This window comes from Hemiscyllium ocellatum, chromosome 28 (genome assembly GCF_020745735.1).
Source record: "Hemiscyllium ocellatum isolate sHemOce1 chromosome 28, sHemOce1.pat.X.cur, whole genome shotgun sequence".
NCBI lineage: Eukaryota > Metazoa > Chordata > Chondrichthyes > Orectolobiformes > Hemiscylliidae > Hemiscyllium > Hemiscyllium ocellatum.
Window position 1 is genome coordinate 18913847 of NC_083428.1, and position 22547 is coordinate 18936393.

Consider the following 22547-nt stretch of genomic DNA (forward strand, 5'->3'; position numbering starts at 1 on the left):
AATACAGTTGTCACATCACCAACATTTTCAAGAATTAGCATTTGGCAGTTTGTGTACTATTCTTCAAGAAACAACCGATGCTGTTATGTAATATTGTTTCAAAGTGGCTCAAAGTAGATCGTAAGCTAATGTCATTATATAACAGAGTAATTCTCTGACTTTCAGAAGCACCTTGCTTAATTTTTATTTGCTGATTTTTTTTCTCTCAGGCAATTAAAGAGGGTCATCTAAAAAAAATTCAAATTCTCAATCCGTGCTTCTACATTTACATTGCAACTGCATTAGTTTGTGTTGGATATATTAAGCTATCCACCCTGACATGTATAACTTTTTTGGCGTCTCTGACCTCTACATGCATATGTATGATTATGTTCAATCATCATTATGGCATTTGTTTTCAAATAAGATGCTTTGCAGATATTTCTTCAGCTTCTCCACTTATCTGACTCTGCATTTACAGCAACATTTAGCTGTTGCTTTACAAACGTCTGACAATGATTTAACGCATCATGAGCCATATGGTATAGTCCACTGAATTTTTGTATCAACTGTAAGAAGTGGTGGAAGCAAGTACAATTACCACATTTAAAAGACATTTGAAACGGTATATTAATAGGAAAGGTTTAGAGGGATATGGACCAAATGCAAGCAAATGGGACCATTTAAGTTTGGGATACCTCATCGGCATGGATGGGTTAGACCAAAGGGTCTCTTTCTGTGCTGTGCTACTTTGTTACTCTATCTGCTATATTTGCAGATCTGTGCTGGTAAGTATAGATTTCTGATGTCAATGATCTGAACTCAGTCACATTGATCCACAATGCACAATTTTTGCCAGTTATTTGGCTCTAGGTAATTAAACCAAGTTATTGTAGGTGCTTCCAGAAAAGTGCATTATTTTTCATATGCCCTCAGCTAGCTGAGCTACTAAGATAAATTTCAACAACGTAAAAGTTTCTGGTTATGAAAGCTGATTCCCATAGTGCTTTACTTGTGTTGTAAAGTTGATTCAGGAGAAGTGAAAATTGTAACCTGCAAAATGCTTTGCCCTGTCAAATGTACATATTGAAGCAATTCACTACGTTCCATTTACTTTCACTATGGTCATTGCAGTACCACTGATTTTATCTTAAACTGTCTGAATTTGGTCAGATACTTTTTCTACATCCTACCCAATTTTAGACTCCATTGACTCAAATAGAACCAAAACTCTGGCATCTGCCTGATATAATGATCATAAATTAAGGTTTAAGTCTATTTAGCTTGCTTTTACTGATGGTAATAGTCAGAAATAGGCTGCACTCTGATAGCCCCTGTTCATTATCTAAAAATGAAAATCTAATGCTTCGATCTTCTAAGAAGTGTTTCTTTTGTCAGAGACAACTGGACTCCAGTAATCTATTAGCAGTCCTAAATTTTACTTTTCATTATAGTCTCATATTGGAATAATTTTAACCTAACTTGCTGGTGAAAAACTAAGATTATCAGATCTGCCTGATTTTATATCTGTTGCGTTACTTTGGGTGGTGTGTAGAATGGCTGTCGACATGATCACATTCATTTCCACCCAAGTAGATTAAGTTAATTTCACATATTTGAAATTAAGTATCCATTCTAGAGCTGGAGTACGTGAATACTTTTGGGCCCCTTATTTAAAGAAAGGTGTACTGATGTTGAAGGCAGTCCAGAGAAGGTTAGTTTGGCTGATCCTGGAGATGGAGGAACTGAGGGAAGATACGAAGGTAGAACGTGTACATTGGAGCACAGATGAATGAGACACAGCTTTATTGAAGTGCACAAAGTTCTTTGGGGATTTGACATTGTAAAGTTGTTTCCTGTTGTGCGAGAGTTTAGGACCAGAAGGCATTGTCTTGGAGTCATCCATTTAAGATGGAGATGAGAATTTTCTTCTGTAGGCAATGAATCTGTGGTGTTATTTTCTACCGAGACCTGTAAAGGCTGAGTCATTAATTACATTAAAAACTGAGATAGACAGACTTTCAATTATTCAGGAAAATGAGGATTATGGGAAAAGGCAAAAAGTAGAGTTGAGGATTATCAGATTAACCATGCTGTGATCAAATGGCAGAGCAGACTTGATGGACTGAATAACCATCTTTTCCATCTAAATCTTATGGTTTGGCATAATTTGAGCTTGCGTTTCATGTTGTGGACTAGGCCAGACCCCTCAATATTTTAAGATTTTAACTTTTTCTTATTTTAATAGCATATGTGAAGTGGATATTCCAGGTGTACTGCAGCTGGTCAACCCACTTAGCTTTAGGCAAAACAGAATTTATTTAAACACTACAGTTGAAACACGAACAAAAGAAAACAGAATTTGGAATAACTTAAACTTAACCGACCCGATACAGCAACGTAACTAAAAAACTGTTCCAATCCAGTAATGTCCCATAAATATACCCCACGACAAGAAGGTAAATTAAAACACCGATTCTTACAGACAGGAGGGAACAACATCGAGAGATTTGAGAGAAAAAGTCAGTCAGTAATCATCTGTTGAAGCCTGGAACCTTTCTGGACTGCAGCATCTTGTGCCTGCTACAGCTAAACCAAACTAAAATAGAATCCTGTACTAGGAGAACTGGCCACTCCCCTGCATTGTTAAACTAGGCTCCTTCTAAACCCCATGGCACCTCTGCTTTTATGGCCCTTTTTTTAAAAAAAACCCAAGGATAAATAACCTTGCTAAAATGACAGCATCATCACACATGGTTTGCTTAGAAAACAGTGTGTGCCACTTGTTTCCTTTACTGCGTGATCCAATGTTAACTTGTTCTGATCTGCACTTGTATCACACCATCCTCGCCAAACTTCATGTCTTTGTGTTTTCTTGGCTTCCTTTTCCCTAGATGTGGGAGATGCTAGTAACACTGCATTTATAGTCTATTCCAATTGAGATTAAGATATACAGATGGGAGGAGGGTAGAAGGAACTTTGCTGTTCATCTGATTTTTGCTAATCTGACCTACAGGTGGTTGACGGTATTGGTGAGTGTCCATTTTTCATCGTTGTACATAAGGACTGTAAAATTTGTGCGCGTAGTTTAACCTTTTATTTTTTAAACCTGTCAGAAATTAAAATGCTGTCTTATGTTTTCACTGAATCAAACAATTTTGTTTTCTTTTTAAAAGTGGAATAATGTTTCTGATTTGCAAAATAAATTTGTCATAATTTGTGAAAATGCACTAGTGGTACAATGGCTCGCTGTTTAGCACTGCTGCCTCACAGCGCCAAGGGCCAGGCTGTTTTCCAGCCTTGGTGACTCTCTCTGTGGAGTTTGCACTTTCTCGCTGTATCTGTGTGTCTGTCTTCCAGGTGCTCTGGTTTCATCCCACAGTCCAGTTTAGCTGGATTGACCATGCTAAATTGCACTAGTGTCTAGGGATGTGTAGGTGAGGTGGATCAGCTACGGAAAATGCAAGGTTAGAAAGATAGAGTTGGGGGGTGGGCCTGGATGGGATGCTGTTCGGAGGGTCAGCATGGACTCATTGGGCCAAAAGACCTGCTTCCACACTGTAGGGTTTCTCTGATTCACTAGAAACAAATAATTTCATATGCAATTCACCAGTAATGTAAGTAAATAGGGCAGCAAATCTGTGCCAGCAATTTGACTCAGTTTTCCTTATTTTCTTCTTTATGCCCGCAAGAAGCGATAGGGTACAGCAAAGAAGGTCCAAGTCTATACAAGCTTTTTCCAAGAGTATATTAAATAATCCTATTCTGTTGCTCTTTCTCCTTTATTGAGAGTAGAGGTACTTTCATTAGCTTGAGACAAAAAAAATGTAAAGACACCCATAATAAAAATGGATGGAATGTAAACAAAAAATCCTGATAAACAATCTGCAGTATGAGAGTAGAATCTTGTAGATCTGTGTGTTCATAACTGGGTTAGACGAAACAGAATCTGTATGGTTGATTCTTCAGTGATATGCAATAAGGCAGGCTGTTACATCTAGTTAAAAGGAAAAAAAGAGGTTGATTTGGCGAGCAACAAATTTAAAATTGAAATTGAACTTGAAATTCATACATGGTGCATCAATCAGTAAGAAAGCAAGATGAACTGCATTTGTAAGGACCATATCTATTAAAATAAATTCAGTATGTGCGCAACCTCAATATACTTGTATTAAAGATGCATCAATCCAAGCCAGGTGACATGAAAGTTTATTTGCAATTGATTTGCCTGGATTTCATTATTTCATGCAATGTGTGGGTCCTTAGATTTTCCAACATTTGTTGCCCATCCCACTTTGCCATTGGGAAAGTGGTGGTGAGCTGCCACCTTTAACCACCCCATGTTGAGTAACCTCTGTTCGGTAGGTAACAACTGCAACAGGAAAGGAATAACAATACTGTTCCAAGTCAAGATGAACCACGGCTTCATGGGGAACCTGAGAATGCTCATGTCCCCCCATGTGTCTGCTGCCCTGTCCTTCTAGTGGTAGGGTTTGTGCATTTGGAAGATGCTGTTGCAGCAGCTTGGACTAGTCGTCATAACTTACATGTAGTCAGTTTGTTGATGAATTATCTAGGTAAAGTCAGGAATTGATCTTTCTCTGTAGTGCAGTTTTAGTTTAACTGGTTTAGCAACCAACTTTTGGTGGCCAGGAAAGTCTTAAGAGCTATTTAAAAGTACCATAAGCTTTTAACATCTTTTGTAATTTGTGCATGGAAGTTTCACAAATTTGTTTCAACCCGTGGGGACTTGTTCAGTGGCATTTGTAACAAAGTCAAGTATTAATGTGAAACGCGTTGTTTTCATATTCGTTGCAAAGGTTCTAAATTGCTTCCTTATTATCATTGTCTGTGGGTCTCATTCAGTAGTTCTTTAGGTCATTTTCATGACATTGGAAGTTATTTAAAAATACAGTACCTTCGTGCAATGGAATTTGAGAGAAACAGCAAAAGGGTATTTTGCAGCAAATTCATCAATATTGGGAAAACTTCATAGATTGCAAATAAAGTAGACAGACATAGAAACTGCCATTAGATTAGTCAAGATCCTGTTGAATAGCAGGGCAGGCTCATTTGGCTGAATGGCCTATTCCTGTTCCTATTTCTATGGACATAATTGAGACTGATATTTGCTAGCTTGTATTTTATTTAAATTTCCAGTTGTGTTTAGCATTCACATCCTGTCATTTTACATTAAATTAAAATTGCTCCCAATGTTATTTAGATCCACACAAACTTGCCATCTAAACCATCTGTATGAAATAGAAGTCAAAGATTGCCAGAGTATACCGTTTACTAAAGTCTGTTTAACCACCCTGCTTTCAGATTTTGTAACAGCATTGTGAAGATGTTGCTGTCCCCCATTTTTTCTTGTATCCACCTATCATCTTAAGCTTTTCATCAAATGATATGACATGTCGAGTATTTCCTAGTACTGAAAGCATTGTTTCTCATTGAATTCCCTCTTCGTTTTAATTTGGGCTATTTAGATAGTGATACTTATTTTAATATTTTAGTTTACTGTCATACTACCACAAAATATAGGAGCATAATTAGACCATTCAGCCCATCGATTCTGCTCTGCTGTTAAACATGGCTGAAATATTTGTCAACCCCATTCTCCTAATATCTTCAAACTATGACTTCTCATACCAGTCACTCCTGCCCTCAGGAAAAATCTCTGGCTATTGACTATATTCCTCTTATTATTTTGTACACCTCGATCAGATCTCCTGTCTTCCTCCTTCTCTCCAGAGAGAAAAGTCTGAGCTTATTCAACCTTTTTTCATAAGGCAAGCCCTCCAGTCCAGGCAGCATCCTGGTAAACCTTCTTTGCACCCTCTCCAAAGCGTCCGTATCTTTCCTATAGTAGGGTGACCAGAACTGGACACAATATTCCAAGTGTGGTCTCACCAGGGACTTGTGGAGTTGCAGCAAAACCTCGCGGCTCTTAAACCCAATACCCCTGTTAATGAAGTCCAAAACACCATATGCTTTCTTAACAACCCTATCCACTTGGGTGGCACCTTTGAGGGATCTATGTACTTACACACCCAGATCCCTCTGTTCCTCCACACTGCAAAGAATCCTGTCTTTAATCCTTTATTCAGCATTTGAGTTCGACCTTCCAAAATGCATCACTTCGCATTTATCCAAGTTGAACTCCATCTGCCATTTCTCAGCCCAGCTCTGCATCCTGTCTATATCGCGTTGCAGCCTGCAGTAGCCCTCTATACTACCGACGACACCTCCAACCTTTGTGTCATCTGCAAATTTACTAACCCACCCCTCAACCTCCTCATCCAAGTCATTTTTAAAAATTACAAAGAGCAGAGGCCCAAGAACAGAGCCCTGTGGGACCCTACTCAACACTGTCTTCCAGGCAGAATACTTTCCATCTACAACCATTTTCTGCCTTCTGTCAGCCAGCCAATTCTGAATCCAGATAGCCAAATCTCCCTATATCCCATACTTCCTGACTTTATGGATGAGCTTACCATGGGGAACCTTATCAAATGCCTTGCTGAAATCAATATACACCACATCCACTGCTTGACCATTGTCGACCTGTCTTGACAGTACCTCAAAGAACTCAATATGATTCGTGAGGCATGACCTGCCCCTCACAAAGCCATGCTGACTGCCTTTAATCACACTATGCTTTGCCAAATAGTTATAAATCCTATCCCTCAGAATTCTTTCCACAACTTTGCTGACCATAAACGTGAGACTGACTGGTCTGTAATTGCCAGGGATTTCCCTATTACCCTTGAAAAGTGGAACGACATTCACCTCCTTCCAATCCTCTGGTACAACTGCCGTGGATAGTGAGGAGGCAAAGATCCTCGCCAGTGGCTTAGCAACCTCCTTTCTCGCTTCCTGGAGCAGCCGAGGATAAATCTGGTCTGGCCCTGGGGACTTGTAAATCTTAATGTTTTCCAAAATTTCTAGCACATCGTCTTCATCAATTTTGATCTGGTCAAGACTGTTTCCCAGCTCCTCTAAGTTTTCATTTACAACAAGTTTCCTTTCCTCGGTAAAAACCAAAACAAAAAACTCATTTAGGGCTTCCTCTATCAGCTCAGACTCCACGCACAAGTTCCCTTCGCTATCCCTGATCAGCCCTACCTTCTCCCTGATCATTCTGTTATTCCTCACATCTGAGTAAAATGCCTTTGGGTTCTCCCTAATTCTTCTTGCCAAGCCTTTTTCGTGCCCTCTCCTGGCTCTCCTGAGTCCATTGCTGAGCTCCTTACTAGCAAGCGTGTAATCCTCTAAAACTGTGCCAGATCCTTGCTACCTCCACCTTACATAAGCTGCCTTCTTCCTTTTGACAAGAAGCTCCTCTGTTCTCGTTATCCAAGGTTCCTTCATCTTACCCCTTCTTACCTGTCTCAAAGGAACAAATTTGTGCATCACTCGCAACAACTGCTCCTTAAATAGTCTCCACATGTCTGCAGTGCCCTTTCTGTGGAACAATTGCTCCCAGTCTGTACTTCCCAACTCCTGTCTGATAGTATCATAATTTCCTTCTCCCCAATTAAATATCTTCCCTCGGTAACTGCACCTTTCACTCTCCAAGGCTATGCTAAATATGAGGCAGTTGTGATCACTGTCACCAAAGTTCTTTCCCACCGTGAGATCTGACACCTGTCCTGGCTCGTTGCCGAGCACCAAATCCAAAATGGCCCCTCCCCTCATCGGTCTGTCTACATACTGAGTACGGAAATCCTCCTGAACACACCTGACGAAAGTGGCTCCATCAAAACCATCTGCACTTAGGAGGTTCCAGTCGATATTGGGAAAGTTGAAATCACCCATAACAACAACCCTGCTACTTTTGCATTTTTCCAGAATCTGCCTGCCTGAGATCTTCAATCTCTCTACTACTATTAGGTGGTCTGTAGAAAATCCCCAATGAGGTGGCTGTTCCCTAGTTGTTCCTAACTTCTACCTACACTGACTCAGTAGACAAACCTTCATCAACAACCTTCGTTTCTGTAGCTGTGATGCACCCTCTGATTAGCAATGCTCCATCCCCTCTTTTCCACCCTCTCTGTTCTTTTTAAACATTCTAAACCCTGGAACATCAAGCAACCATCCCTGCCCCTGTGAACCCCAAGTTTCTGTTAATACCACAACATCATAGCCCCAAGTACTGATCCATGCTCTAACTTCGTCACTTTTATTCTGGACGCTCCTTGCATTAAAGCAGACACACTTTAACCGATCCCTTTGTTTCATCGTGTGAGAAACCTTCCTGATAGATTCAATATATCCTGTCACTGTCCTGTCTGCAACTGACCCCGTCTGAGACATGTGGCTCTGATTCCCACCCCCCTGCCAAACTAGTTTAAACCCTCCCGAATCGCATGAGCAAATCTCCCACCCAGGACATTTGTACCCCTCTAGTTCAAGTGCGACCCATCCTTCATGTACAGGTCCCACCTTCCCCAGAAGGTGTTCCAATGGTCTAAGTATCTGAAGCCCTCCCTCCTGCACCAGCCTCGCAGCCACGTGTTAAGTTGCATTCGCTGACTGTTCTTCGTCTCACTATCTCGTGGCATCGGTAGCAAACCTGAGATCACTACTCTACTCGTCCTGCTCTTCAGCTTCCAACCTAACTCTCTGTAGTCACTTTTCAGATCCTCAGTCCCTTTCCTAGCTACCCCCCCCTCGGCGTTCCCTTCTGAGCCACAGTGCCAGGCTCAGTGCCAGAGACCTGACAACTATAGCTTTCCCCTGGTAGGCTGTCCCCACCAGCACTATCCAAAACAGTATACTTTTTGCTGAGGGGAGCGGCCACAGGGGATCCCTGCTCTGACTGTCAGTTTCCTTTTTTCCCGTGACAGTAACCCAGCTGTCCTTATCTTGTGTCTGTGGAGTGACCACTTCCCTGTACATCCTCTCAATTTCCCCCTCAACCTCCAGGATGATCCGTAGTTCGTCCAGCTCCAGTTTCCTAACTCTGTTTTCGAGGAGCTGGAGCTGGAATTGGGTGCACTTCCCGCAGAGCTAGTTGACAGAGACATGTGACGTTTTTCTCACTTGCCACATTCTGCAGGAGGAACATGCAACTGCCCTAATATCCATATCCCACTGCTTTGAAAGCCCTTACAGAACTAAACAAATGAAGAGAGGGAGAAAAAAAGAGAAACCTGAAAACTTACCGAAGGGCCTGTTTCCATACTGTAGGGAATCTAATCTTAAAAAAAACCCTGTCACTAATCCATAGTCATATGCCACCCATATGGAGAGGGATGTTTTTCTGTTTTGCAGGCAGGATGTGACAATCTAATCATATTCTGTAAATGCTGCAGTTTAAGGGATAATCTAATCACATTGTTTTTGGGTGGCATGTGACTATGGGGAGTGCCAGGGGGTTGTCTTGCGAGCATGACTGACTGTGATGTAAAACCCTGTATAAAGAGAGGACAGCTCCCTTGTTCAGATAGCCTTGCTTAACATGCTTTGCAAGCACCACAAAGAATGTTAAGTGATCCTCCAAAAGCTGGTACTTGCTCAAATAAATTGTGGCTGTTCACAGAGGTTGGCATATTGCAGTTGCATCAAGCATTCAAGAATCTCAAGAAGGGAATCTAACAACTCACAAGGATAGCAGAATTGCTTTATGAGATGAAGTTATGGAAACAGGGCCTGTATTCCAGTTTCCTCCCACTGTCCAAAGACTTGCAAGTTAGGTGGATTGGCCATGCTAAGTTGCCCATAATGTTCAGGGGTGTAGATGGGTTAGCAGTGAGAAATGCAGGTCTACAGGGATAGGGTGGCAAGATGGGTCTGTGTGGAGTGCTCTTTAAAGGGTCAGTGTGGACCCATTAGGCTGAATGACCTGTTTCCACAATGTTGGGATTCTGTGGAATTTTATCACTTAGGGTGTGGTAATTCTTTGAAATCCTCTACCTGAGAATATTTAGAAGCTCCATCATTGGGCATGTTTAAGACAGAAGTCGGTAGGTTTCTGGCAATTGACATTAATGGAGTGCAGGAAAATGGCATTGAGGGGATGATTGATCATGATCTCGAATGATGGTAGGCTCTGTGTTGAATGGTCTGATCTGTTCTTCTGTTTCGATTGCATTTGTGCAAACCATGAATTGACATTTTGTATCTTTGCATGATATTAGACAGTGTGAATTAACCTCTTGTTTTAGAATTTCTTGCTGCCAGTTACTGACCACCATTCTTTCCACATGCATGCAAAATAATGGTTTGCGTTTACATGGAATTTTCCATGTAGAAAATGTTGCTCGGTGTGTCAGGAAGGTTTGTTGTCAGTCCAAGATAGTTAATATAACCTTGATTCAGGAATAGCACGTGGCTTAAGACTGTCAGTTTGAACTGACTTAGGACACTGAGTAAACAGCTAGGCAGTTAATATTGCTGTGGTATCATTAGTGTGAACTTTTAAAATGAGACCCAAACTGATTCCTTGTCTTCATGCTTTGGAGAACACAAAATGGCCCGCAGTACAAGGTTGCAGTTCTCTTGATTAACTTTCGTCCCTAAGGCAGCATCATCAAAGTAAACCCGACTTATCTGTTCATATGTTGTCTTGACGTTCTCTTTATGTTACAAGTGACTCAACTTCAAAAATGCATAATTGACTGTTAAATATTTTGAGATGTCCTGAGGGTGTGAAAATGCTGTATTGGACAAGCTTGCTCTCTCTGATATTGCAGTCTGTTGTATTTTGTAATCATAACTATCACAGTAAATCTGTTCAACAGTGCTGCAATATATTTTCTGATTACTAAATGTATTTTTGTGCATCAAATATAGTTTTCAATTGAACCTTCAAACTGTTGATAAACTGAAAACTATACAATAGAGCAATAAATGGACTTGGAAGAATTTAGATCTGTTTTTTCACACATTGTCAATCACTTAATATTATAAATAGATGATTTGGCTGCTATGAGGTGCATCTGCCAGTTCAGAATGCCTGCCAAAAATACTACTTTACTGACATTCTTTAAATACAGATTTTTCTGTAGTAGGTTTAGTGTAGCTGGTCGTTTTTGCGTAAATTCTACCTTTTGTGCAATGAAAGTAAAAGAAATTGCTGCCAATCAAAAGATACAATTTGTAATGAAACAACGATGTAGGTCTTCACCATTTCTGTGGAATAAATCAACAAATGGACATGCAAGTCAAAAAGAGTGGGGTGCTGGAAAAGCACAGCTGGTCAGGCAGCATCTGAGGAGCAGGAGAGTTGATGTTTCAACCATAAGCTCTTCATTCCTGATGAAGAGTTTATGCTCAAAACATAGACTCTCCTGCTGATCAGATGCTGCCTGACCAGCTGTGCTTTTCCAGCACCACTCAATCTCCAGCATCTGCAGCCCTCACTTTCTCCCAAATGAACATGCAATACAAAGTTTGTGAGAAGATTTGTAGCTCGGGTGCTCGTTGTTGTGGTTCTGTTCGCTGAGCTGGGAGTTTTTGTTGCAAACGTTTCGTCCCCTTTCTAGGTGACATCTTCAGTGCTTGGGAGCCTCCTGTGAAGCGCTTCTGTGCTGATTCCTCCGGCATTTATACTGGTTTGAATCTGCCGCTTCCAGTTGTCCGCTGCAGTGGCCGGTATATAGAGTCTAGGTCTATCAACAGACACATCGACCTAGACCCTATATACCGGCCACTGCAGCGGACAGCAACTGACAACCGGAAGCGGCAGATTCAAATCAGTATAAATGCCGGAGGAATCAGCACAGAAGCGCTTCACAGGAGGCTCCCAAGCACTGAAGATGTCACCTAGAAAGGGGACGAAACGTTTGCAACAAAAACTCCCAGCTCGGCGAACAGAACATGCAATACCATAGAAACAGTTAATGTGTAACCTTGTGATTCTTGGTGCTGATTTATGACATATTTGAAATTAATCTTTGACCTCATTGGAACCTCCGTCAGCAGTGAATGGTTTCCTGTTGACCAAGCAGTTATTCCATAAATATGTCATCAATAGATTCACATTCACGAGAACTTAAAGTCATCCAGTGTAGAATTTTCTGAATGACTGGTGATGTTGAGTTTGAAATAAGATGGAAAATGAACACTCATGACAAATTTAAGGCACAAAGTACTGTAGAAAACCAATCTGAATGCAGAAAGGAGATCAAATAAAGATCACAATAGGGATACACAAAGAGCACAAAAATAGATAGTGGCTTGCATAAAAGGAATCACAAAATAATTGATCATCAAAGGAAAGATGGGGCCAATTTAAAGACAAAAAGGAGATAATTCTTGTGGCTGCTGAAGTTAGAACTGAAGTGTGAAAGGAGCACTTAGCATCTGTTTCCACAGGAAAAGTTGATGCTGTCAATGCCAAAGTTAAAGAAAGAGTTAATAACAATATTGGGTATGATTAAAATGAGATAAAGCAAAGATAATTAAAAGATCAGCATCCTTAAAACTAGTCACCAATTCCAGATGCCACTTGAGTTATCAAGGGAATTAAAGACTGGAAACTGCAGAGGTTCGGGCCACAACTTTTCTGTTCTATTTCTTACCTAATGCTAGAGGATTGCAAACTTTAAACGCCTGCTCAAAAAAAGGAAGAGGGATGAACCCAACGACAGAAGACCAGTGAGCCTTGCGTGCTAATAATGGAGGAACTTGTAGGAAGAACCCAGGTTGCACAGAATTGAATGGCAGCCCAATATTGTGGAATAAAATTAAATTTAATTTAGAAAGTTTGGGTTAATAAATGAATTTTGGCACAGATTTGAAAAAGGGAGCCATTGCAAATGAGCTAACAGCCTAAGACTGCCTCTTTGATTAAAATGTTTTTGGTGAATTTTCTTTCTTCAATTTAGTGGATAGTATTGCAATGCAAGAATTTGATGATGTATGACTAAAGCCAAACGAAAGACCATAATTTGAAATGTATGCCTTGTTAGAAATGACACTAGAATCAATATAAGTATTCATTTGTTTTAGGATGTCAAATCAAGTTTCAATCAGATCACCCTCATCCTTCTAAACTTGATTGAATACTGACCTCCAGGTCCTCAACTGTTCCTCATATGATAAGCCCTTTATCCCTGGCATCGTTCTTGTCAACCACTTCTAAATCCATTCCAATGCCAGCGCATCTTTCCTAAAAATATAGGGCCAAAAACTGCTCTCAATATTTCAAATGCGGTCTGACCAGAGTCTTATACTACCTCTGTAGTACATCTCTGCTCTTGTATTCTCGATCTCCTGAAATGAATGCTTACCTTGCATTTGCCTTTCTAACTGGCAACTGCACCTGCATGTTAACCTCAAGAAAATCCTGAACTAGGACTCCCAAGTCCCTTTATAGATTTTGGAAGACGTTCTCCCATTAAAAAATAGTCTACGCCTCCATTCTTCCTACCACAGTGCATAACCTCTCAGTGTAAACTGTAACACAGACAGATCGAGACAAGAATGTGGGCAGCAAGGTGGGTAAACGGAATATGCTGTAAGGAAGTAGAAGATTATTCACTTTGTAAAGTTATTCACTTGTTAAAACAGAAAAGCAGAATATTTGGGATCACCTGTCTTGACTTTGGTGTGACAGATCACAAATGCTTTTGAGGTAATTGTTTTCGTTCTGTGTTTTTCTTTCAGAATCAGATGCTGAATCCCAATTTATGGAACCATATTCCATACTCGTATCCAACATATCCTGCCACAGTTCCTCTAAATGATCACCGGTAATTATTCAATGATATGTTCATCAGTAAAGTGTTGCGATTATTTGTACACTTGAATTATTTTTAATCTTGTAAAGGAATGTGCAAAGTTGCTAGCGAATTATATGTGCATGAAGTATATTTTCTATTAAGATGAATTAATATTGCTGCACTGTTTTGGGAGATTGTCCATGAAATGTTAAAATCAAACCCATTCTCGAAGTTGGATTTTTAAAGGAATTTGTGATGTTTAAAAAGGCTTCATAAAATTTGATATTGTAATTTTTGTCAAATTATTTTATGAATGTTTTTATAAAAATTACGGTTTTACATGTTTGCCATAGTTTGCGCACATTGTGCAAGATTGCTTATGAAGCTCCACCAGTGCAATAAATCGTACACATGAAATTGTATGCCCAGGTATGGAGAACCCAGTTTTCAGACTGGTGATGAGAGCCAAAAGAGTGGTGTAATTATGGTTAGATTTATTAAAATAATTCAGTAGAATGTTATATTGTGTGATAGTAAATTATCTGTTTTAAGGTAGCTTTCATGCAATGTTAACTAGCCTTATAAGACAAGACCAAGACCTTTTCTTTTATCAGCAAGTTCACTAGCTGAAGCAAGTCTCTCAAGCTAAGTTTAATTTGATATCAAATATTTTAGGCTTTCACATTCCCTTTGCATTTTGTTTCTTAGCTTGCTTTTAGTTTTGCTACAAAGGCCTCCAAATTTGAATGTTTTATTCCTTGCGCCTTTAAGATTCAAGAAAAGAATTAGTATAACTCTTGTAGGGATTATCAAAACAGATGATAATGTTTAAGCTTAAATGCTGATCTGTAGAGCTGTTTCAGTGAATATGTTAGTCACAAAGCTAGCAGTGGCATTATGCTACTTCCTAGACAAGAGTAGATTGCCCCTCCAACAATTCTGTGGCTTGCTCTTTAACAGAAATAAACCTCAGCTCCAATTTACTGCCCCTCTCAGATTTCATATGTATAATTCCCTCAAGGTTATAGATCAATACAGCATAGAGTTTAGTTAATCAGCCCATTTTACCTGCACATATTTTTGAAAGAACTAAAGTCAGTTCTGTTATAACATGTGTTTCTCAATGCAAATTGGCTATAATGCGATTGAAAAACTTGGACTATTATTTGTAGAATGCAAGCTTTCCTTATGTATATTGGCTACTACACAATTCCGATCCCATTGGTTTATATGGTGCAGCGATTATGTGATTTCCGAGAACAGAACTATCATGTTATATCAGGACAGCCTGAATGCAGTTTGTCTCTCTCCCCAAGTCTTTCACCATAATCCTGAACATTATTTACCTTCATGCATTTATGCAGTTTCCTTTCGAATTTCACCGTTACATATTCTTCCATCGGTAATAAATTGCTCATCACATTTTCTCTGTACAAAACACGTTTTTCCTCTGATTCCTTTGTCAGTCACCTGAAATCTGTCTTCTCCTGTTAATTATATTAAGTTAGCGTTTCTACCCCAAGATTGGGAGGCCTGAATTCAAATCCCATCTGTTCCAGATATGTGTAATAACATCTCTGAACAGGTTAATTAGAAAATACCTCTAAAACATGTAGGAGGGTCTGTTGTGGCACAGTGGTAGTGTCCCTATTTCTGAAAAAAAGAGGCCTGAGTTCAAGTCCCACCTGCTCCAGAGATGTGTATGACAGCATGTCTGAACAGGTTGGTTAAAAAAATCTTTTAGGACATGTAGGGGCTGTTGTGGCACACTGGTGGTGTTCCTACCTCTCAACCAGGAGACTCTGGTTCAAGTCTTATCTGTTCCAGAAGTGAGTAATAACATTTCTGAACAGGTTGATTTGGAAAATATCTTAAAGCATGTGGGTGGGGGCGGGGTTGGGTGCATGGTTGTTGGTGGTGGGTGGTGGTGGTGGTGTTGTTGTGGTGCAGTGGTACTTTCCCTATCACTGAATTAGGTGGCCCAGGTTCACTTCCCATTTTCTCCAGAGATGTGTCATATCAGCTCTAAATAGGTTGATTAGAAAATATCTAGGAGCACGTATGAGCATGCATGTCCATTGGTACACTTCAGCCCCTCTGTGACTATTTGATATCACTGCATACTTGTTTAGTCTAGAGTTCATAACTATTCCCCAAGAACAAATTTAAATTTTGTAAGCTTTTATGATTTAACCTTTGTAATAATACCCATTTTATGGTGCTGTCACATTTTATTTTGGTTTTAGATGGTTTAAATAATATTTAAAATAGTGTAAAGAGAGATGATGTAACTGGGACACTGAATATGATACAGGCAAATGTAATACTCTGTTTCGTCAGCAAATCTATTGTGAGGAAAAGTATCAGTATTTCACCAACTGGCATAAGATTAAGATAGCATTTGCCCTTGGGAACAGTTTCTCTGTTTTGAATAATTTTGAATGCCTGTGCATGTTTACTTTTAATCATCCTGTTGAAGTACAGCTCCTAGCTGATTCAGTCTTTCCATATAACTGAAGTCCCTCAAGCCTAGTCCTATTCTATTAAGTTTCTTCTGCAATTTCACAAATACTTTGACTTCCTATCTAAAACTTAGATCCCCAGTTAAACACACTACTCCAATTAAGACCTTATCAGCATTTTAATCAAGATTAATATTGATTCATTATTTTTATGCTGTAACCCTCTTAAAAAAAACTAAGAATTCCATATGTTGTTTCTTTAAAATAACCTCCTCCCCTTGTTTTGCCACCTTCAAAGATTTATGTCCCAATGCCCCAGGTCCCCTTGTTCCTATACCCCCTTTAAAATTGTACTATTCACTATATATTGCCTCTTGTTTGTGTGAATAAAATATATAGTTTCATGCTTGTTTGATTTACATTGTGCCTGCCATATGTGTTCCCATTTCGCAGACTTGTCTGTCTTTCAGAAATTTCTTGCTAATCCTTCTCATTGTTCACTATATTTTGTTTTAAATATATTTTTCTAATGTAGACTCTTAATAATTACAACTATGTACTTCCTGTTTCAATCCTTTGGGATTTGCTCTAACAATTTATATTTGTATAGCATGTTTTGAAATAATACAATTGATATGTGGTTAGATTTGCATGTTAAGGTGGAGTACACACCAAGGTTACCTTTGGCCTATTGTGTGGTACTTTGTCAAATCGATTGTGAAGGTCCTTATGCACAGTATTTCCTACTCTGCTAGCATCCTTCATTAAAGATTGTGAATTAAGTTATGACTAGTATTAGAACGATGCATCCAAGCTAATATTGCCAGTTTTAAGGGGCGGCACGGTGGCTCAATGGTTAGCACTGCTGCCTCTCAGCACCAGGGTCCCAGGTTTGATTCCAGCCTCAGCTGACTGTCTTTATGGAATTTGCACATTCTCCCCGTGTCTGCGTGGGTTTCGTCTGGGTACTCCAGTTTCCTCCCACAGTCCAAAGATGTGTGGGTCAGGTGAATTGGCCATGCTAAATTGTCCATTGTGTTAGGTGCATTAGTCAGAGGGAAATGGGTCTGGCTAGGTTACTCTTTGGAGGGTTGGTATGGACTGGTTGGGCCGATGGGCCTGTTTCCACACTGTAGAGAATCTAACCTAATCAGGGAAGGAGACATTAGGTCTTGTGTTTCACCACTTGTTGGAGGAGATTTCAACACGTACTGTGAGATCCTGTTCATGTTTCCGAATACCTCTGACTTGAGCAGCATTTGTTTCAAGAAATTTGGTGGCACAGCTCCTGATTTTGGGAGGGTGTGTTAATAATGTTGCACCATGCAAATTTGCTGTATTAGTTCCCTTATGTCAGTCAGGCCATTGATCTCCTTGTGGCACTAGTATGTATTTCTTGTGTGAGAGAATTTGAGACCATTATTTGTATCCCCTCTCTCCTTATGGAAGAACAGATTTCTTTAATGTAGTGTTGCCCACTGAAGATGGTACTTTATCTCTTCAAAGTTTGTGAGAGGATTTGTAGCTCGGATGCTTGTTGTTGTGGTTCTGTTTGCCAAGCTGGGAATTTGTGTTGCAGGTGTTTCGTCCCCTGTCTAGGTGACATCCTCAGTGCTTGGGAGCCTCCTGTGAAGCGCTTCTGTGTTGTTTCCTCCGGCATTTATAGTGGTTTGTCTTGCCGCTTCCGTTTGTCAGTTCCAGCTGTCCGCTGCAGAAGCGCTTCACAGGAGGCTCCCAAGCACTGAGGATGTCACCTAGACGTGGGACGAAGCATCTGCAACACAAATACCCAGCTCGGCGAACAGAACCACAACAACTTTATCTCTCCTTCGCACAATCTCAGGAGAGTTCCCATGTTTTCTTGTTCATCTTTGGTACAGCCTATTCCTTCTTTTGATATCTGTGTCAAATCTTTCAGTGGGGGAAAAAATGCACAAAAGCCACAATATGCAGTCACCCAACAGCAAACTTGGTGAGTTGAAGTGTGGGGCTAGAAAAACACAGCAGGTCAGGCAACATCCGATTAACAGGAGAGTCTATGGTCGGTAGTGTAGTGGACAGTGAAGAGGAATAACTCGGAACACAATGGGATCTTGATCAGATAGTCCAGTGGACCAAGGAGGCAGATGGAGTTTGATGTAGATAAATGAGCGACAAACTAGGGCAAGATTTATGCAGTTAATAGTCTGGCTCTGGGAGTGTTGCTAAACAAAGAGGTCTAAGGTGCCGGTGTGTAGTTCCTTGAAAATGGAGTCAGAACATTTGAGCAGAGTAGTTCGGATGTCATGTGACTGTACAGGACATTGGTGAGGCCACTTTCAGAATGTTTGTCGAGCTGAGAAGCTGATTTGCAGATATTTTGTCCCTTGTCCATGTGACATCTTCAGTGCTTTGGAGCCTCCAGTGAAGCGCTGCTATCCTATGTCTTCTGGAATTTGTTCCATGCCTGCTGCTTACAATGGCCAGTTCTGGTTGTTCATTGTCATGGCTGGTATATTGGGTCTAGGTCTATGTGACTGTTGATGGAGTCCGTGGATGAGTGCCATGCTTCTAGAAATTCTCTGGCTGTCCTCTGTTTGGCTTGTCCTATGATCGTTGTGTTGTTCCAATTTGTGGTCCTCGTCATCTGTGTGTGTGTGTGGCTACTAGGGACAGCATAGTGAAAGTGAGGACTGCAGATGCTGGAGGTTAGAATCGAGAGTGTGGTGCTGGAAAAGCATAGCAGGTCAGGCAGCATCCGAGAAACAGGAAAATCAACTTTTCGGGCAAAGGCCGTTCATGAGGAAGGCGTTTAGTGGCTATTTGGTGTTCGTAGGTGTAACCTGTTAGTTGTTTTCCTGCTTGTCCTATATAGTGTTGCATGTAGCCTTTCAATGGAATCTTGTAAATTATGTTTGTCTTGCAAATGATGGGTATAGGGTCTTTTGTCCTGGTGCAGAAAGGATTTACGGGGATGGGACTGGAGGGTTTGATTTATGGGGAAAGGCTGAATAGGCTGGGGCTTTTTTTCCTAGAGCATTGGAGGCTGAGAAGTGACCTTAGAGATTTATAAAGTCATGAGGAGAATGGATAGGGTGAATAGCCAAGGTCCCTTTCCTACTGTGGGGGAGTCCAAAACCAGAGGACATAGATTTAAGTTGAGAAGGAAAGATTTATAAAGGACCTGACGGGTAACTTTTTCACACACAGGATGGTGTGTGTTTGGAACGAGTTACCAATGGACATAGTGGAGACGGGTACAATAGAACATTTAAACACATCAGGGCATATTAATAGGAAGGTTTAGAGGAATTTAGGTTAAAATGCTGACAAATGGGACTAGGTCAGATTTAGATGTCTGGTGAGCATGGATGAGTTAAACCGAAGGGTCTGTTTCTGTGACACTATGACTCTATGAAAGAGCTAACCTTGGATATTTAAATTATTTCCACAAATTTTATTCCCCATCTCTGTTAAAATATTGATTTACATCCCTGCCAGTTACTAACAGGTACGCAACTGGTGGGGGTCTTTTTTTTGAGTACCTTTCAACTTCGGTGATTATCTTACAGTTTTGCTTGTTGCCTGTGTATCAACTAATAGTAGATAATTTATTTTGATTATGCTGCTTCCACTGAGAAAAATAGATAAACCACCCCCACACCCGCATCTCATAATAATTGTTGAATGATCTAATCTGTTGTTTGTGGCTGTCAGACTGGTCCACACAGTAACAGTGACTATATGTCCAAAACATTGCATGAATGGGAAATGATTTGGCCATCCTGAGAATATGATATAGTGCTATATAAATACTGATATATTTTTAAAGGTTATATGCTGAACTGTCATGGAAACATGAAATTCTCTACCTGTGAGCCTTCTAAGGATTGCCAAGACTTGTTTGTTGATCAGAATCTGATTTTGTGCTTGTCTACTTCGAACAGGGTTTGGGGTATGTGCAGGAAGTCAGTGTATTGTGGCAGAATTGTTCACAAAATATCAAACCTGCTAAAATTGAAGGGATTCTATGAAGAAGAAGCATTTTAAGTTAGAATGTTAAGTAGTATGATCTGTAAAATCAATTTTGTGTTGCTTTTAAAATGCTTTTAAATTCCTTTTTGAAAAATAGCCTTTGTCAACATCGCATGCTACAGCTTGCAAGTTGACTGCAAGACTGTGATAGTGATTTCCTGGAATCTGGGTGTAGTACAAGAATGAAATTTTATTCTTCCAAACATTGCTTCACACCAAGTGGTTTATCATACATACAGTTATACATAATGCAGTTGCTATCTCCACTGGTGGTAGTAACAGATTTTTTAAATTGGTGGGATAGGGCAATTAGGTCAATCAAACCAGCTACATGGGAACTTAGAAAGCTTCTACTGTAGCTTAGAGTTTTCTGAAGTTCTTTATCCTTCAAGAAAAGCACAACGACATATGAGTATGGATCTTTTGTCATTTTAGTTTATCTGTTAGCTCTCTGACATAGGCTGTGACTAAAGAAAGGCTTATATTTATATTGTATTTTTAAAATGCTCAGGATTTCTAAATGGCTTAAAATTCAATGCAATTTTAAAGAAGCAAAATGGTTATGCTAATAACCTCCAATTTGAAACCAGAGACCGAATCCTGTATATCCTAACATTAGTGTTTTACAAGAGAACTACTAGTAGTTTTAATCACTTCAGAGCCATGAAGATGGGCTGGTGTTTGACCTGTTGGAGTAATCTGACAGCTTCATTAGGAAATGTCTTGATTTGTTCCCACCGAGAATGATATATGGAAAACAAAATTACTGATGTGCAAAAGTTGCTTTAGAGTCATTCTTTAAAAATCCATTGGTGTTGCCTTGACATGAGTAGTTAGAAGAAATGTATGTGACTTTGATTTGGAATTGGAATGCCTTATCAGAAACTGTGCTAGCAACAGACAGCAAAAACCATAATAGCTTTGAAGGTATTAAATAACCTTTTTAAGAAGGCAAGGAATTGGAACAAAATAGAAAGCTAGCACTGGTATGATGAACCAAATGTTTGTTTCTTGTGATGTAATCTTTTTAATGATTCTGATATTTGCTTAATGATCCTTTCCTATATCTTGCACCAGTTAGTCTTTTTTTTATAGTCATTGCATTCAGCTGTCCTTTTAGTGCTTTAATATTTTGTGTAGAGTAGATGCTAAATACGTAAGTAAATTGAACCGTGCAAGTTCAAGAATTTATGTATGTTTCAAGACACATTTGTCACACATTAAAAAAAGTTGATTCAAAGTTGAACATTTTTATGATATATGTCAGAATGAGAAAGAAAGCCACTCATTATTTGCAATTTTTCATGATCGTTATAAAATAGGGTCTGTTTAGAAGGAAAGGACCAAATAGTTGCATCCAAAAGGGAGGGAGGGAAAGACTAAAAATAACAATTATCTGTTAATTTAACTCTTGCACCTGTCTAAGACTCTATATCCATAGAGAATCCCTCATCTATAGATTAGAGACCATCAGATGCTCCAGAACCCAAACTACATATTTGCAATACCAGTAGTATTTATTTGTCCCATTTATTATGCCTTGATTATATTTCTGTTTGGACACGGTAAATGCAAGTTCATGCAGTCAGTCAGTTATAGTTCTGACTGAGCAATAATTTGGTAAATGGTAAATTCCCAAGCTGAATGCGAAACAACTCACTGAATGTGATTATGTTGGTTCTTTTATTTCAAGTTTTTTCCTCCCCTTTTTAGTTACTGCACTCAGTTTCCTGTGAACTTCAATCTTTCTGGACTAAGAAGAGAGTAGGTAGTTTGTTTCCAGTCCGAAAGACTAGGAAATTCCTCAGATACTCCCACTGCACTGGCAGAGTAATACTATCAGAGTAGAAGGAGTTCTGAGGTTATTTGTGAGTTTATGTACAGGTTACGACAAGGGGTTAATTTGCTGATCGATTGCCCATCTATTTCAATGATAAAGTTGACTTCTAACCATGATGACTTAAGGTGAGTATTCATGGATACATGCAGCTCTGTGATTTTGTTGGTTCACATCGTTTCTATCTGGCACTTTATCTGATTTGCACAACTGCAGTTGAAAGAGGGAGTGAAAGTATGCAGCCCATCACTTTGCATTCTCATTTCAGTTGTACTTTCTACTAATGGTGAGTGGTGGTCTGTTGGGGGTGGAATGTAGGAAATGACTGAAGCAAAGTTGATGTCTATTGCCCCCATTTCTCATTTGAGTGTAAGGTCAGTCCTCTTTTCAAGGACAGTCCTCTTTTCATTTTTCATGGAATAATGCCTTGACTTGGTCCTTTTGTTTTGACTTGGTATTGCTACGCAGATAAAATTAAAGCTGTATTCACTTCCAATTTTTGCAGTACATTTCTAGAATTTTATTTTGCTGTTGGAGGGGAGATGAATGTCAGTTGTATTCCCAGCAGCTGTCATTTTGGTT

At 39.7% G+C, this 22547-nt stretch overlaps 1 protein-coding gene across 3 annotated transcripts in view; it reads left to right on the top strand.

Moving 5' to 3' along the window:
- LOC132828814 (protein strawberry notch homolog 2-like) overlaps nucleotides 1-22547 on the top strand; it is a 151390-nt gene that overhangs the window by 35000 nt on the left and 93843 nt on the right. For all 3 annotated transcript variants that reach the window (XM_060845955.1, XM_060845958.1, XM_060845957.1), the window contains exon 3: nucleotides 13597-13682. In XM_060845955.1, the coding sequence (XP_060701938.1) occupies nucleotides 13597-13682 (86 nt within the window). The remainder of the gene's footprint in view (nucleotides 1-13596; nucleotides 13683-22547) is intronic.